General features: G+C 38.6%; 1 protein-coding gene across 1 annotated transcript; it reads left to right on the top strand.

Moving 5' to 3' along the window:
- The first annotated feature begins 2,751 nt into the window (after positions 1 to 2,751).
- LOC129761238 (5-hydroxytryptamine receptor 1-like) lies at positions 2,752 to 16,848 on the top strand. Its single transcript, XM_055758955.1, has one exon. It carries the CDS (start codon positions 3,848 to 3,850, stop codon positions 5,219 to 5,221), a length of 1,374 nt encoding a protein of 457 aa, XP_055614930.1. The 5' UTR covers positions 2,752 to 3,847; the 3' UTR covers positions 5,222 to 16,848.
- The last annotated feature ends 1,024 nt before the right edge of the window (positions 16,849 to 17,872 follow it).

Here is a 17,872-nt window from a genome sequence, read left to right as displayed (position 1 = left end):
ATCTTACCATTTGGGTGCGGTCAGTCAAATATGATTCTAGCCATTTCAATAGCTTGACTTCTATCCCTATTTTTTGAAGTTTAAGAAGGAGTAAGGGTATATCAACACGATCGAAAGTCTTACTAAAGTCAGTGTATAGAGCTTCAACTTGATTACCATTATCCATTGCATTCAAAGTGAATGTGACAAATTCCAGCAAATTTGTTGTTGTTGATCGTCCTTTGAAAAAACCGTGTTGCTTATTCGTAATTCGTGTCTTTAGTTGTTGAAAAAGTTTTTGGTTTATTATGGCTTCAAAGAGTTTTGGAATGCAAGAAATAATTGCTATTCCACGATAATTTCTTACATCGGATCTATTACCGGATTTGAATATTGGTACAAGAAAAGAGTTTTTCCATATTTTTGGGAACCTTTCTTTCATTTCTTCAAAATTTCTTCAGTGTTATCGAATCGTTGACCGCCGAACGGCTTCATCACCGTACTATTGTGATGTTTTGGACCGATTAAGAACAAAAGGCCAGGTTTATTGACGAAAGGAGTGTTCCTCATCCACGATAATGCGCAGCCCCGTTCTGCTCGCGTAACTCAAGAGCAATTGAAAAAAATCAAATGGACTGTGTTCGAGCATCCTCCTTACTCCTCAGACCTCGCCCCTAGCGAGTATCACTTTTTCGAGGATGAAAAAATCAAAACTTTGAGTGCTTTGAGGCACCCCTAAATCATGTCCGATTGAGCTGAAATTTTCCACAGATCATTTCTCTGGTCTGGGTCTGGGTCTGGGCCAATATTGCGATATGTCAAATCCGATCGGGTTCCGGAATATGGGTTAATACAAAGTCCATACATTGTAATGTTTTTCGTAGCCATGTTTCACCAGGTGCACATGAACGGTGATTTAGATATCTGTAGCGAATCTACTTATTCATGTGGTGTACCGAGGATTAATCTTGATAAGTGTCTCGATTTGATTGTCTTCAATAGCAGCATGGACTTGCTTGACAACCCAATAGAAGTACTACAAAAATGAGCAGATATCAATAAAGAAAAACAAAAACAACAACAGATCTCTAGAGATACGGCCCGGGCACCCATGGCAAAATTTCTTGTTCGTTCCGATTTTCGGAAACCTTTGGAAGTTCTCGAAAAATAGAAACGACGTAGTTTTACCATTAAAAGCGGAAACTGAATCGCAACCCGCACTATTACCGATTGGAATAAACTGACCGATTCCAGTTCATGTGCGTTTCTTTCAGAATATAAATTTCAGATAAGAAATTCAGCCATATGAAAAAATGTAGACCGGGCAGCACTCTCAGACAACTCAGTCTTTTTGTTGATGAATACAGAGTACTCAGAGTGGGTGTGAAGCTTAACGAAAATCTAGTGAATACAGAGCAGATCTCATTCAATTTTGACTATAAACATGAATATTTTATTTCAATAAATATTTAACGTGTCCACGTGGACATTATCTAAAACGCATCCCCTCCCCATGGTGAGGACATTTCTGTGACCCCTACCCTCCCTAAAGTTGTCCACGTGGTATGTGGACAGCCCCTTATTATATAGATATCATTAGAAGGGAAATTCATTTGGTTGCAATACAAACAGTGAAGAGAGGAATATCATTGAACAGTTGACCGAATAAAAAATGTATGTTTTCTCGATTTTACTTGCCGCTCGAATTTTTCCCACAATGCAAGTTGCCACATTTTTTCACACAGTTCGCGTTAGCTTTCATGATACGGCATCTTTCCTAGTTCTTTATTTTGAAATGTCTTCACAAAATTAAATATCTTCGTAATGAATAAAATGGAAATAAAATAAAATCAAAATGAAGGCATGTGTCTACATTTGGCAACCCTCCTCCAATATGCGCGCAGTTATAGATTATGTCACTACTACATACAAACATACGCATGAGAGAAGCGGAGAAGAACAAATATCGCCGGTGTGAAGTGTTTTCGGTTGCACGCCTGCAACACGTCAAAATCTCGCTCACGGCACGCCGCTTGGTGTGTATACATCGGTAAGAACACACACGATCAATCGTAAGCGTCACACACCCCGTTCAAGCCACGCTGGCACCCCGCTGCAATGAGAACAGCGCTGCAACTATCGAGCGTGTTGGTCATTTTCTGTTAATTTTCGGCTAATTTAATGTAATAAATCGGGATGCCATAACATGTGCTAGAAATTATCTTTGGGTGTATCGCTAACAGAAAATTTATTTCCGAAACGTCGTAGAATAAATACAGCTTTCAAGCAACTTGTTCAAGTTGTTCAGCTTGAATTTATCCAAACATCGTACATCGCCTCCTGTAATTCCTCCGACAACGTTCTAGAAGGTGCCTCTAGAGTCTGAAAAGCGAAGGCAGCTGTACCTAAAACTCATTCGAAAATGGTGGCTCTTCTCAAACGTGGTGGCTTACTTTCAATTGAATGCTTCGTCTCTTATTTATACCTATCAATTCCCATACCCATTTTCACTTTTAAAACAACTGATAATTTATTCTAAACCTATTTCTACTAGTATGTAGTATAATATGTTTGAATCAATGCTTCACATATCGACTAAAAGTATTATCTTTTCTTTTTTTTGGTTTCAGGTTAAAAAAGGCGATAGGATCCCCACTGATTGACGTCAACCGAGCATCGGATCCACAAGAAACAAAAAGGCAAGAAAGTTAAACGAAACATCCCGGAAACAATCATATCAACAGTTCTTTTATTTCTTTTTCTCATAGGAACTCGTTACGATAAGCCGATTTCGAGCGTCGTGCCGGTGGAACCAACAGTAAAGCAGCTTTGTGATACCGTGTGCATGGTGCATATGTGACCAGCATCCGTTCTCGTTCTGTACGATACAACCGCAATCAATCAGTTTTCAAAAACCCTGGCCCCCGGTTCAACTCGCAGAGAGCCGGAAAAAAACCATCACTACCTGACTGAATCCAACGTTCCATTGCGACGGCAAAAGCGGTTGGAAAATTGCATGAAAGCAGAAACCGACAGGAAATCCGGACTCCAGTTCATCACAAAAACCGAAGCGATTACACCAAACCCATCGTTCATTGTCGAGAAGCATCCGCAGCGAGAAGTGGCAATTGCATTCCCAGGAAGTAACAGCTTTTTGTGTGCAAAACAACAGCGCGCTCAAAACTGCAAGAATTGACGACCGCCAACCAACCACCAACCACCACCCGGGGTGCCACAAAAAGGGACGCTTTTCCGCTCCGCATGCTGAACAAGCAGATAATGATGCCATAATTTAATCAAGAAATTTATCCTTGCTTGCTTCTTTGTGATGCATGTATTCCCCCACATGACGACACCGACGAGGACATCGTCGACGACGATCCGAGAGCGGACGACATACGATAATAGGAAAAGATTTTTAGAATCGAATCAAAACGAACAAGCATGTGGAATGTCTCTGGCTGGAAACGCAAGATGTCACTTCCACGGAGGGATGCGGCATGGTATTGTGGAGTAAACGGGAAAGATTGTGTTCTTAGGCAGCAAATTGAATAAATATCTAATGTGGAACAGGTGAGTGGGCAATCGAATCCCACCGCCAAGGCAAGGCCAGTGGTGTGAGAAAAAGCTCGTTCGCTGGAAACGTGGCGATACCCTCCAATGAGACGAAAGCGTCTGGCTGCCACGGATAGCAGCCTGACATAAAACGGATAGATTATTCATACGACGTTGTTTCGCTCCATCGAAAGCCATAGTCTGTTTGGGTCCGGAAACCACCATAAAGTAGAGCCAATTGTGAGCGTAACAAATCCTCAACGAAGGAATGGGGGCGTAACCGGGTCCCTAATCCAGTTTACCATCTTTATGTATGGATCCAAGATTTTTGTCATCATTGTCGACATTGATAGCGTCACCGGTAACACCTACAGTAGCTGCTGCCGTCGCGTCGGAGGCTGCTGGCAGTGCTGTCGAAACTGCCACCGCAGCCATCATCAACTCAACAGCGACCTCCAGATTTCTGGAATACCTGACGAACGGTAGCACAACCGTTTCGCCACAGTCCGCCCTCGCAAATCATCCTGTATCAGTAACCCTCACGAGCTCTCTATTAAACAATCTTAGCACCGAGAGTCCCCTTGCAAACCCGACCGATAATGATATAACTTTCCAGACAGTGGCTGTAAGCATAATACTACTAGCCGTAATCATCGGAACCATCATCGGTAATGTGCTAGTTTGCGTGGCGGTTTGCTTGGTACGAAAGCTACGTCGACCCTGCAACTATCTACTAGTCTCCCTAGCGATCTCCGATCTTTGCGTAGCCGTTCTCGTAATGCCAACAGCTCTGTTGTACGAAGCACTGGATGAATGGAAGTTCGGGACGGCCTTCTGCGACATCTGGGTGTCCTTCGATGTGCTCTCCTGCACTGCTTCAATCTTGAACCTGTGTGCCATCTCAGTGGACCGCTACTGGGCCATTACCAAACCGCTCGAGTACGGCGTTAAAAGTACCCCCCGCCGTATGATCGCCTGTATTGTGCTGGTCTGGCTCGCAGCAGCCTGTATATCGCTCCCACCCCTACTAATCCTAGGTAACGAACACATGACCAACGGCCATCCGTCCTGTTCGGTGTGCCAGAACTTCTTCTACCAAATATATGCGACACTTGGTTCCTTCTACATCCCGCTAGCGGTGATGCTCTTCGTGTACAACCAAATCTTCCGTGCCGCCCGTCGGATCGTGATGGAGGAAAAACGAGCCCAGAAGCGGCTCGAGAGTGCTATTAACGGGAGTGTCACAACCACTACTACCACCCCGACCAAAAAATATGGCCCGGGTGGCACCGTTCTAGTCAGTACCCCGCAGCACAAGCGACTTCGCTTTCAGCTAGCCAAGGAGCGCAAAGCATCCACCACGCTGGGGATCATCATGTCGGCCTTCATCATCTGCTGGCTGCCGTTCTTCATACTCGCCCTAGTGCGGCCCTTCCTTGGCGAGGACCACCCGACGCTCTCGTCGTTGTTCCTGTGGCTGGGCTACGCCAACTCGCTGCTGAATCCCATCATCTACGCCACCCTGAATCGGGACTTCCGGAAGCCCTTTCAGGAGATCCTGTTCTTCCGCTGTTCCAGCCTGAACAACATGATGCGGGAGGACTTCTACCACAGTCAGTACGGTGATCCCGGGTCACAGCGCCTGGTCGCCAAGAACCTCGGTAGCGCTAGGGAGAGTTTCCTTTAGGTTGTAAGAGGCATTAGTTAAACCATGGTCGACGGTATCCATTGGCCGAACAGACGTTTAGTAGTGGCAAGTGTTAAGTAAGATGCTTTTTTATCCCACGGTGGGTGTTCAGCATTTCAGTGAATTAGTTGTGGGATTCCGACTCACAACTACTCATCGATTTTTCGAACTATCATCATCTCTACGGAAGTTTCTTTATGCATTCCAATCTTCCTTTGAGTCCTTGTAAATCCTCTTCGAACATATGCTGTTCATAATTGTGCTTTCAGTGGTGCTTTCAGTCCTTATCCAAAGTCTTTAAGGACAGTTCACCGTCAATGTGATACATTTTACGTTTTCCATAACACAGATTACTATTTCTTGTCTATTTTTTTGATTATCTTGGTAAAGTAGTAATGCTACAGCACAACTTCGATTGGCATTTCGCCTCAGTTCTTAACCAAACCAAACCATACTTCATCCAACTTTTCTTGCGAGAATAATACTCCCAAATGCTGAAGTCTATTGGATACAAATCGTGAGACGATGTGGGCCATTCATGTCGTTTCAAGGCCTTATGGGCCGGCGCTGAATCCTGTTGAAGGCAGAAATTTTCTTCTTCAAATAATTCCTTGGCACAAAACAGTATTTGATGATGTGTTGTAAAAATAACTCTTTGCCTTTGTGTCACACCTCTATGGATGAGTGTGAACATTCCTTTGGTGTCCACTGGAATACAATGTTCGAGCGACATAGCATGCGCTGCCATAACTATTCCTCAAATAGTGACGTCAGTCGTTGTGTTTATATTCGATTGCCTACCAAATCCATGTGAAAATGCTACTTTCGGTATGTGTATTATCAATGAAAACCATACATTTTATTGAAGTTCCCGTTGATTATGAATATAATGTGACAGCATGCAGTGGATATTTGTGAAATTACGTTGAAAAGAACGATTAAAAGTGATATTTCAGTACAACATTTTCACTCCCCCACGGCCATAGAAACGAACGAACTTTCATTGGTTTTACCATACCGTATTGCTCTCAGTGTCGGCGTGTGTGATGTGGAAAAAAAGTGTTCAATTGAGCAGCATTTCACCGGAAATGGGAATGATTCCGAGGACTAAGAACACGACTGCTCTCTGGACCTTTTTACCATATAAATAATGGAAACAAGTAACAATACAATTGCCATCTGTTAAACAACAAACCGTTGCAATATTTCATGAGAAATTGAGTTCAAATCATCATGAAACCGAGAGTACATTGAACATTGTTTTGTTTGTTCCATATACATTTCATAGAGATCGCAAATAATTACGACACGAAATTTTGCATGCGAATTCAAGTATACTTCGCCTACTGCTTCACCTCGATATGTACCCCATTGGTATCCACCAAACCATCACAGCTAAAGCATTCTAAAATGAATCCACTCCTGGAATAAGCTGGAATAAGATGAAAAGATGCCTTTTGACGTAGGATTACGTCTTTCGGGAACATATTGGGGTACAAATTGAAAATCGAAAATCGAGCACATCGTGAAAATTGTCCAATTTCAAACGCTCATTGCTCAGTCATTTCTTGATGGATTGATGAAATTTTTGCGTCAATAGATTTCGGCACTCCATAACAATTTTTTGTTTTGAAGAAAATAATATATGTCATGAAACTAACTATCGAACAATTGAAAAATCTCAGCCCCTATCCTAACGGAAATACCCACTTCTGATTGATCGAAATTGACGACACATGCGGCGGGTCCCTAACAGAGACATCAAAACCAAACTGCCTGGGGGGAATCGACATTGAAAATACATGAAGGTAGGGGGTAGTGATCTCCGATTTTTGAAATTAATCGTTCATCAGCTAATCGAGTGCTTTTCAGCAGTTTGATATTCGATACGATTAATCGCCCCAAATAATCGATTAATCGATTAATCGTCACACTGAGAGGAATAATTAGTTAGACTAATATTTCTCATTTGCTAGAAAGCCATCTAGAATCAAAAAAGTGTTCATTCCGCCTGATAATCAATTATTATCTTTTACGCTAAACTCGTAAACGAAGCTTAATTCGCATTGACGGCATTGAGCTTCCTCGACGAGTTCAGGGGAGCGTCAAAGATAATAATTGAAGTTCAGGATGGAACTGCAGCGGCCGTACGTTTTTTTCTCTGGATCGATTAATCGACGAAAATTATTCGTTCGCTTCGATTATTGGTTGCGCAGTATTCATTCGATTAATAATCGATTTCTGTAGAAAGTATTCGATTAATCGATTAATCGAACGATTATCGGGAATCACTAGTAGAGGAAACTTTTGTTCCTACCACAATGTGTTCCCTAACAGAGACATTAAAACCAAAATCACTATCAAAGAGTTTAACGATGTAATTCTTCAAACATATCTGAAATCAACAGATAGCCTAACGGAATCCTACGTCAACTATGTGGTCGTGTCTCGGACACAACCCTCCTGTGACTTTTTTGTTGTGAACAACGTGCGTCTTTAGCAGCAATCGAGATCTGGCAACCCTGTGGGTAATATCCGTAAATATGCTGTCCTTTTTTAAAATACATGTCCAATGTATTTTTTGGTCGTATCAACACAACAAAATAAATCATTAAAAGATTTTCTCATAATCCTCTGAATTGTATGATGGTTACAGATGGTTTGGTTGAACTTTGCCTTCAAATTATCTGCCCTTGACGCTCCTCCTTGAGCCGATACATAGTTCTTCGCTTTCAAATTGTGGATCTGTGGATTTTTCTGTAATTGTGGATGCCAACCAGTTTCCGGACAGTGTTTTGTTGGAATTGTAATGCGAAAATATATAGTGCAAGTTATATCTGAGTCACTCAATTTTTACCCCATAAGATTCGTCTTGAGTAGCCTTAATTCGCGTTATCCAAGCTTTGTTTACTACCTGCTTCAATGAATTGAAGAAATTGGCGCATCAAACCATTGAGGTTTGGTAGCTTGACGAAATTTTGAGGGTTTATCAGGATCGCAGTTTTGATATCAGCTTCCTAGCTGCATCCAATCCTTTTTCAGCTTCTTCTGCATCGACACTAACGTAAACATCCTCAGGCATCCTCAGAAAGTCTTCAAAAGTTCGCGAAATTGAGAACTTTCTGATTAAAACGTGCAATTGACGTTATTGATGAGCGGTAGAACAAAGTTTAGGAACAGCATATTCGGTTTAGTCATAAGATTGTTTAAATGAGTCAATATACGATTGGCGGATTGATTATGGTTACATACTTAAGAAAAGTTTAAGTTCTTCAAATCGCTCAATATTTCGCTTAACAACTGCCTTCAACGAAAGCCATCTCGTTGCGTTGCGTTCAACATTTTTATAAGCCATGGCATCTATTCCTGGCACTATAATAAATTTAATATTTAAAATTGACTTTGCTGAAAAAAAATAATCTGTACATTCTTTATCTTTGCTGAAAATCTGTAATTCTGTATATACAGATTCTTAAATTTGGCGAAAAATCTGTTAAATACCGAATTTAAACATGTGTCGCAATCAAAACAAACAAACAAACACAGCTGAGTTCACATCGGAGGGCACCCCAATATGTGTAGGGGAAATGCGGTTAAAATGAACCAGTGCTCAAATTCCGATAATTCAACTAAAAACCAATCGATACTTCTTGATTATCCTAATCTTAGAACACATGAAGCTATTTAAGACACCATGTTATGCATGAAACTGTCAAATGTGGAAAAAAAAATAAATGAAACAGAAATTTCTCACGCAGTGCCCATTCGAATGTAATTTTGCGCGCATCGTATTTAAGGAATTTCCCGTGAAATTAAAGTTATAAGAGCTGATATCTACGACAAATTATTAGTTTGGACGACCGTTCACATATTAGGTAAACTGATATTTTGTTTGATTTCAGCGATAAATTCGCATTCGAAATTACTTTGTTGTTTGGGGCAAAATGAGCCACCTACGGATAACGACTTACAATGTTATGTTTTCTGGAGCTGATATACCTCATCACATGTTGCCCTTCACGGTATCCATTTTGTGGCTTCGACCTTGGGAGAATATGCCACCTCAAACAAAACCAAACCACAATATGTGAAGCGTTATGTGGTTCCTACCTCGTCTTTGTAGGGGAGGTGGAGGTAAAACGGACATGTTAAAAAGAACTTCAATTATATCTTAGGAAACTCATGTTTTCCAAGACTTTGATGCAGTTTCTTGCAATTCAATACACTATTTTTCTACCTAATTGGCCAAATATTTTACAAAAAAGTGTTTTTCAATGTTTTTTACTGAAATTAAAACAGATCTAAAAGTACATCATTTTTTTCGATGCGGGTAATATGGACATATAGTGGGGGTAATATGAACAGGTTTGTAATATATGAAGCGTAGAGGTTTACCGATCGCGAGAGGAATAATTTTATTTAACCAAGGTCTGAACTCATCACGAATGTCCGTTAAATGATGAAAAAATCGAATTAATCCACCTAGAAGTGATATCGTGCTTTCCAGCAGTATAAACGGACAGACCCTCAACTATTTTGCTTTTGGTTCCAGTCAGCTTCTAAACAGTCCACATTTGGCGATTTGATTTCCATTTATAGACGCAGGGTATTCCTTAGGAATAGATTAAACAGACTTTTCACAGCTCATCTCACTACCACTGGCAACTGTCCGTTTCACCCCACCAGTACAATTATTTCAATAATTGAAATTTTTCCACTTAAAAAATGAATTTACTTTTCCGTACATACCTAATATTGATTCTCTGTTAACTCACAAACCGAAATATAAGCATCAAGGAATTGAATTTTGATATTAAACCACTCAAAATGCTTAATATTGAAGCAGCTAAAATTACGTTCACACGCGGAATCATGCATGATTTTCGGTGTTTGTTTCCCTTTTCCACTTTTGATCAGTATTCATTGCCATAGGGAGGCTTAAATATAATAGAATAACATGTAGAAATTGTTCTCATTAACAGAAATCTAAAATTCAAAATGTAACTATACAAATCAACCACCTGTCCATATTACCCCCACTGTCAGTATTACCCGCGGTTCCCCTACGTATGAGAAAATTCTAATTACTACTCTAGGTAAATAGGCTCAGATTATTTCATGGAGATACCTACTTTCTCAAAAATGACTCAAACAATTTTCGACATGGAACAACGTATAAATCTAACACATTTAACATGATATGAACAGGTGTTCATTCTACCACCACCAGGTTGTCATTTTAACCGCACACTAAAAATGTTTGATATTACAACTATTTTTCTTTTAAAGAAATATGTACTATTTTCATTTTTTATAACAAAAACGTTTGATATGTTAAACAACAATTAATTAAGCTATAATATTCTTCAAAGAACAACGATTGTAGCTGTATGCGGACGCAGTAAACGAGCATATTCGTTAGGGTTTTCATTTTAACCGCATTTCCCTTATCTCTTTCACGGTGACACTCAGTTCATGTCTGTAAGCTAGTAATAAATTCATAATCGCTAAATGCGCATTAAATTGAATGCAATATTGATTCCAAACTGGTTCGGTTCGAGTTTTGTATTATAGAAACTTTAAATTTTATACTTCTTTCTTCTCTAGCCTTGATAAAGACCTTTTTGGAAAACATAACCTACTCATGCATGAACGCTCATGCCTTGAGAACGGCAGTCTTTGAACTCGCTCGACGCACGCCGGCAACCGATGTTGACACGATGACACCAGGGTTGCCACAATAAAATCTGTATTTTCGACCTAAAAAAATCGTTTTATCTTAGTTTGTTTTCCAGAAAATCTGTATGGATATCTGTATTGAATTTATAAATCTAGTTTTTAGCCACAATTTGAGCTTTATTAGCACTGTTTGGCATGGTTATTATACGATGTTGAAGGTTTCCACGTAGCGCTAGAAAACGTATACTTTGTAGTAAAAACACAATGCTTCATAGAGGTGTAATGAAAGTTTAAACAGTTGCATTTTTTCAAGCTTGTTTGCATTGCGTTACGCAAATACCCTTATAATAACATATTCCTGAGCATAACTGCCAACGAATGAAAACGTAGATTCAAAAACTGGATAACTATCAGCGTATTAATAGGGGACATTATATTGGCATGAAGCCATGTGCTTAGGATAAGGACAGGTTCTGATAGAATTTAGTTATGCTACATGAATTAATCGGTACGTTTTCATTTATATTTATATTTTTTGAACTTTTATTGTTCAAACGTTTACCAATTCATTTCAACAAATGGTTATTTGTCTGTTCTCATCCAGTTCAAATTCAAACTCTAACGAAGATTTTGTGGGTTCTTTAGATTCTGCTCAAAATTTCCAAAGTCTGATCCTGCGTCCTTAGATTTGATGTATTAAACTTTCTGCTTTCCTAGTTGGTCTGAGTAAAATCATTTTCAAAATAAGTAACATAGATTTGCTCATCGAGTCGTTCAAATGATGTAAATCTCGATTCGTCGTTTGGTTTCGAATTCAACTTGAAAATTAACACGTTCAGTTCGTTCAACGACGGGTTCCAGGGAGATCAAGCTTGTTGCAGATAAATTCAGAATGTTCAATGATTTGAGCTCCACTATTTGCTGGATTGGGTTGAACTCAATGCAACTCGATGGATCTATAGAATGTATCTTTCACCTGAAAATTATTTTCACCAAATTCAAACGACAATAGCTAAAATTTTTACGTTTTCCAGCTCGGTAGACTCATCAATTATGATCGAAAAGACCGAATTTTTCATTTTCGCTAAAGGAAAAGTTTTCAATGTTCAGATTGTTAGTATCCCTAATCTCGTGGACTGCCTCATTTATGTATTCCGCAATGTCTGTTCCTAACATGGACTAAACCAATTATTCCGTGTTGAAGGGACGCCTTGCAATCTAAACAAATATTTGGGAATCGAGAAGTCCTCACTGCAACACCATTTAAAAACATGAACTATTGGAAATTTTATAATTATCTGATTAATAGGGAATTTTCGATTAATAGGGACTCTTCAAATCGATTGCAATATAGATCGACATCTCGTAGATTGATCAAGAAATGGCTGAGAAATAAGCTCTCGAAATGAACAATTTTCGTGAAGTGATTGGAAAAAAATATTAGAGTTCATTGAATAAATATAATTATTGTATGATTCTGTATGAAATCCTGAAAATCTGTAATCTGTATCTACAGATTCTTGGTTTGAAAAAATCTTTAAAAATCTGTATAAATACAGATTATTCTGTAGATATGGTAACCCTGGATGACACATTTAACCAGATGATGTTAATGTTTTATGTTTTATGTTTTATACGCCAAACCATGATGTTCCATAATTATATTGCAATACATTGCTAGCGAATGTCAAAATTGACTGGAACAAAAATATCATGACTCCATCATTAATTGTCTAAGCAAAAAGCGCTGAAAATTGGACAATTTTCATGGCGCAATCGATATTTAGTGTTTTTTAAATTTTTATTCTCTAAAGGAAGTTCTACGCATAGTTGTCCCATGTTCCAAAATCAGCCACTGAGAAAAATGCAATCAAAGTTTTCTACCATATTTGTCTACCAGAAGCTTTAAGCATTTCGGTTTAGCAATACACTGGGTTTTTTTTTATAAGCAGAGAACTATTGTTTAATGAAATGTCAAAAGTTCTTCCCACTTTGAACAAACAAGCTAGATTACGGTTCAATTCATTACGGTGGGACAGTTGTGAATAGAATATTAGGAAGGGTGCCAAATAAAAACAGGTCACGTTTAAGTTAACGTTAACAACTATTTTCACTGTTAACGAATTCTTATGATTTGCATACCAATCGAATCAGAAACTCTCTAAGATTTGTTTGATATGATATACATTACAATTCGCTAATCTCTAAGAGGTTAAAATTAATGAAAACTGCAAGAATTTCATTTTTCCCATACATTTGTTCTCCCGATATGTGTTTGCTAACCCTACCCGTATTTCGAATGAAATATTTCTACGCGTCTATCACAATTAATGAAATATTATTTTTCATGAGATGAACAATTGAATAACTGTAAAATGTCAAGCGTTATCTAAACGCCCTAACCACAGAGCTGTGTTTCCCTAACACGGACTTCAAAATTAATGTGCCTGAGGGAATCCGCTTTGCAAATACATGCAAGTCGGGGGTATTTTTTGGTGTTCAGTACTTTTGTACTCGCTTTTCGTTGTGCAGACCGGAACATGTTTCCCTTAAACGTACTTTTAAACTGAGGAGTCTGGGAAAATAGTCATTTCAGATACTAGAGGTGAATGAACTTTCGCGGTTCGAGAAGTACGTAAACATGAGATGAACTTTCGCGGTTCGAGAACTACGTAAAATGAGATGTGCAATAATTTCAGAGGGAAATGTAAAATACAATGATCGTTTGACAATTCTTCCGTTCACATATTTTGGTAGTCCTAGACATCATATCAAACGTAAAAGGACGTTATCAAATTTACCTGTTAACGAAGAACATAATCTGTTCCAAAAATTTCGATGCATTTTAAGTAATATTCGAAGTGGTAAACAAGTGGATTGCATAATATAATTGCGTAGTTCTACGTCGAAAATGCGGTCGTGTCCTAGATACAACCCCTCAAAATTTTTCTGTGTTTTTCTGGAAGACTATGCATAAAAACATCATTTTATGGAGAAAATTGTCAAAAAGTAACATGGGACAACTATGCGCAGAATGGCAGTATATATACCCTAACACTCGATCCTACGTCAAAACGTATCGAACGTATCGTTAAAATATTTTCAATCCTTAAAACAACAATTTTTAAAACATTGGTTTTTCACTTCAGTAATTTTGAAATTTACATTCACTGTGATTCAGTAAGATAAAGATAAACAGTGTTATTTTTTATTGTAACGCTTATCGATAACACAGATTTCCGTATCTTTCGAACACGAGAAAGAAGGACAACACGCTATGTATGAGTATCAAAATAAAAAGAAATGACTCTGTTTAGGACTGATTCGAAAGCCAAATAAATAAAATGGATGAGAAGCGAAAAATATTATTGACATGAATTTAAAACTTGTATTGAAACGTTATTTTAAAAAATCTGTATATTCTTTATGAAACTCAAAAAAACTGTAATCTGTACAGATTCTCGGTTTAAAAAAGCCCAAAAATCTGTAGAAGTGCAGATTATTCCGAGATACGGTAAACCAGGCTGTTGATGCTCCAGAATAATATTCTGAACTGCTTCTTCACGGCTTACTCCATACTTCTCTGCTTTTTCCGTTGAAATAATATTTCGGATCTGCCTTGAAATTTTGTGTCCAACAATTCAGTTGGTTACTAGGAAGCTGGCTTTAGAGGTTCACAATTTATTTCGTGATAGATATAAACAAAGAAGTGTCAAAACTGAGGGATGCACACATTTTCTTTAAGTCATACCATATGAAGATTTAAAAACAACATTATTATTTTTGCAACAAAAAAAAAACAACTCTAATGTTTACAAAAAAACAACGATGTTCTAATGGAAAAATGACCTTAATGAGTTTTGTTTTTCTATATTCTTAATTGATATCCAGAATAGTTTAAAAATTTATGAGTTTTGTTCAAATTTTGATTTCTATCGGGAGTGAATTTTTGTGCCGGTTACAGAATATTGCACATAATTTGTTTATCACTCATACAATCAGGATTTCACCATTACTAGAACATTGCCAGAACAGGAACAAACGCCAACATCAAAAACTCTGAGCCTTCTGGTGTGTCCTATTTTTGGGATTTTCGGCTTTCCAGAGTTAAAGATTGCTCTTCCATTCCCTGCTTGTAACCATATACCTTATCATGTGTCAACTTGAAACGCAGGAACTGACGACCTGAGGACAGAGTAACGGTAGCCATGCTAGTGACAGAGGAGAGATGAAGATCAAACCTCATCAGGGTTAGATGAGTGAGATGTAACCAATGCAAGTTTGCACAAACTTAGTTCCATTCATTAATCCCGCATCTCTAGGTTATCAAAATGGGTACATTTTTCTACCGAAGATGGTCTCTTGAAGGTTTTTGTTGGTACTTACATATTAGCGTCAACGGAGCCGGAGGAGAAAATCAATAGATAGCAATTTTATTGTTCGCAAGGGCACTCCGTTATCCTTTGTATTGTTGTTGCCTTGTTGTTTGCAATGTTTTATTATTTTTTAGTGCTACGGAAATGTGTATTTGGGATTGAGGTATTCGCATATCAAAGCCACCGAAGCGCAATTTTCATTGTGAAATTATTTTTTCCGAAATGAAATTTATTTTAGGGTCAATGTAATGGTGACGAAGTCTCCATCTAACGAAGATAAGAAACCAAGGCGGCCCCAAGCCGCTGAGGTAACACAATCCGAGTCGACCGCCGAACCGCCGTCGGAAGCGACGGTCTCTCGCAAGCAAACATGTGTTCCATTGCCCGATTTTCTTGAAGAAGAACATTCTTTAGATTGGTCCGACCAAGTGTTAAACAAATAAACCTGCTATCTATAGAATTTCGACTCCGGTGACGCTAATACGTAAGAACCGGTTTCTTTTTTCAAGTCCTAATTCCAAACACCCGAATTTTACTTGAAAACCATAGGATGCCAGCATTGGAATGAAAATCAAATCGAACTGAAAACTCAGCACCCACCATAGACAAAACAGAGCAAATCAACACTAGTTCTAAATCAGGAATCAAAACCAAAAATCAGACTAAGACAAATATAAAAATCAACAAATGGCAGCTAGCTTAATACTACATTCGACGCACAATTGTTCCAATTTGTTACATTATAAAAACTGGAGAATAATATTTTGAAAGATTTTAATATGAAATCGTTTTAATTTTTTTATTTTTGTGGATGCTCGAGCAAATACAGATTCCGCTGAGAGACCATAATTTATGCACAAAATATAAACACGCTCACACTAACGCTATAAGCTAAGCTAATTCTTAGGATTAATGTATATAAGTTCAATGTTTGTGATAATGGGATATCAAAAAAAACACGAGAGCTCCGAAATGAACCGTTATTGAAGATGCAATGCGAAAGCGCTCGGAGCGAAAGAGTGCGCTCTCTTTCCGCGTTTCCTTTTGTACGATATGTATTCAATGTGATGGAACCAACCAAAAAAACGAAACAGCTGTGTACGAAACAGCTGAATAATTTTAATAATTTACTGCGAGAAGAAAAAATGGGGAAAAGAAATGTGCACACGAGGCTCGAGGGCATCAGCCATCAATCCCCCACCACCCCCACACGAGTGGAGTGGATTAGATTATTTTTAGGTGAGGATGTTCTGGGCGGAAAGTTGAACGCTACAGACAAAGATTGGTATTATCTGTAAATTACGTTAACTTGTTGGATATTGTAATTTTATTAGTGTAATGGTCTATTTTGAAGTAGGATACTTAAACGGTAGCTGTAGTGTTGGTAGTGATATTATTAGATGGTCACGCTGAGCTCTTAGCGCTAACTATATAGAACAAATTTGTTTAAACGAATCAAAACAGTCTGTAATAAGATGCGTAAAGCCAATTGTAAGATTGAATTTGTATCAATAAAACTGGACTGCAACCATTGTATAAGGGGTTGTAAAACAATGTAGTGAAAGAAGACAACCGAACAACTCTATTGATTTCTGAAAGAAAGATCCCTGTGAGTGTCACATTAACATAATTTCTCATCATTTGCCAAGAGAATTAGTTCAATGGAACAAAATTTTCTTCCCCAGCTTAATACATCATAATTCAGTGAAACAAACAGCGAACCGTGCACCTGTCGCTCCTTCGTTCGCTTCGGTCGCGCGAATGAAAAGTTTGGCGATTTCAATAAATCAAACAGTACAATTTCATACGCATCAAAAACTCAACAAGCCTCTGTTGCGAACTGCTCTCGACGTTGAAAATCTCGCCCGAGGCATAACAGGCATCTTCTTCCACTCGATTCAACAAGCTCAAGATCTCGGATCGTCTTCCTTTATCTTCCAACCAGCCGCCCACTCGCCGAGAGGCGGCGTACGGACGTATATCCTCTTATATATTCATTAAATGAAAATAAAGCACACAAGTGCCCCCCGGAATATGGCCGAGCAGCGATATTTTGCCGAACAAAGCTTCGAAGTAAGTAACATTCCATCCATATCCTATTTTTACCTTTTATTCTTACCCTTCTTTATCACCGTTGCCCCAAAGGGCTCTACTTCCCTGGTGTTCCCTCCTCGGGAAAATAATCCGGATGGGAAGGGATAAAAAGTTTTTTTTTATTATTAATGATTTAATTTATTTTGCCGAACCTCAGTTGAGTTGAAGCAGTTTAATCCTTCCCTTCTTTTGTTGGCAATAAGTTCCATTACCGAAGGTCGGAACGAACGGCACGGAATATATGCCCTGGTAAATTCCCCTATTTGGAATTGACCTAATTCGATTGTTCCACTCTCTATGAAAGTACTACTAAAAAGACGTGAATCCGATTTAAGTGCGATTCACATACAACATCCACGTCACGTTCACGTCCCGTCACGTTCCGTTACGTCAGTTATTCTACCATGCAATTCTTATGAAAACACGTCCCGTCACGTATGCAAACGTATGCAACGAAAACGACCGGCAGGATTTGAAGAAAAGAATACAGGCAAACCTTTTC

The sequence above is a fragment of the Toxorhynchites rutilus genome, chromosome 1, assembly GCF_029784135.1.
Source record: "Toxorhynchites rutilus septentrionalis strain SRP chromosome 1, ASM2978413v1, whole genome shotgun sequence".
NCBI lineage: Eukaryota > Metazoa > Arthropoda > Insecta > Diptera > Culicidae > Toxorhynchites > Toxorhynchites rutilus.
Note: the sequence above shows the minus strand (reverse complement) of the source record. Positions and strands in the feature narration are given on the sequence as shown.

What these genes read in the sequence shown, in the direction of transcription:
- LOC129761238 (XM_055758955.1), top strand. Translation starts at nt 3,848, where the DNA reads ATGGATCCAAGATTTTTGTCATCATTGTCGACATTGATAGCGTCACCG.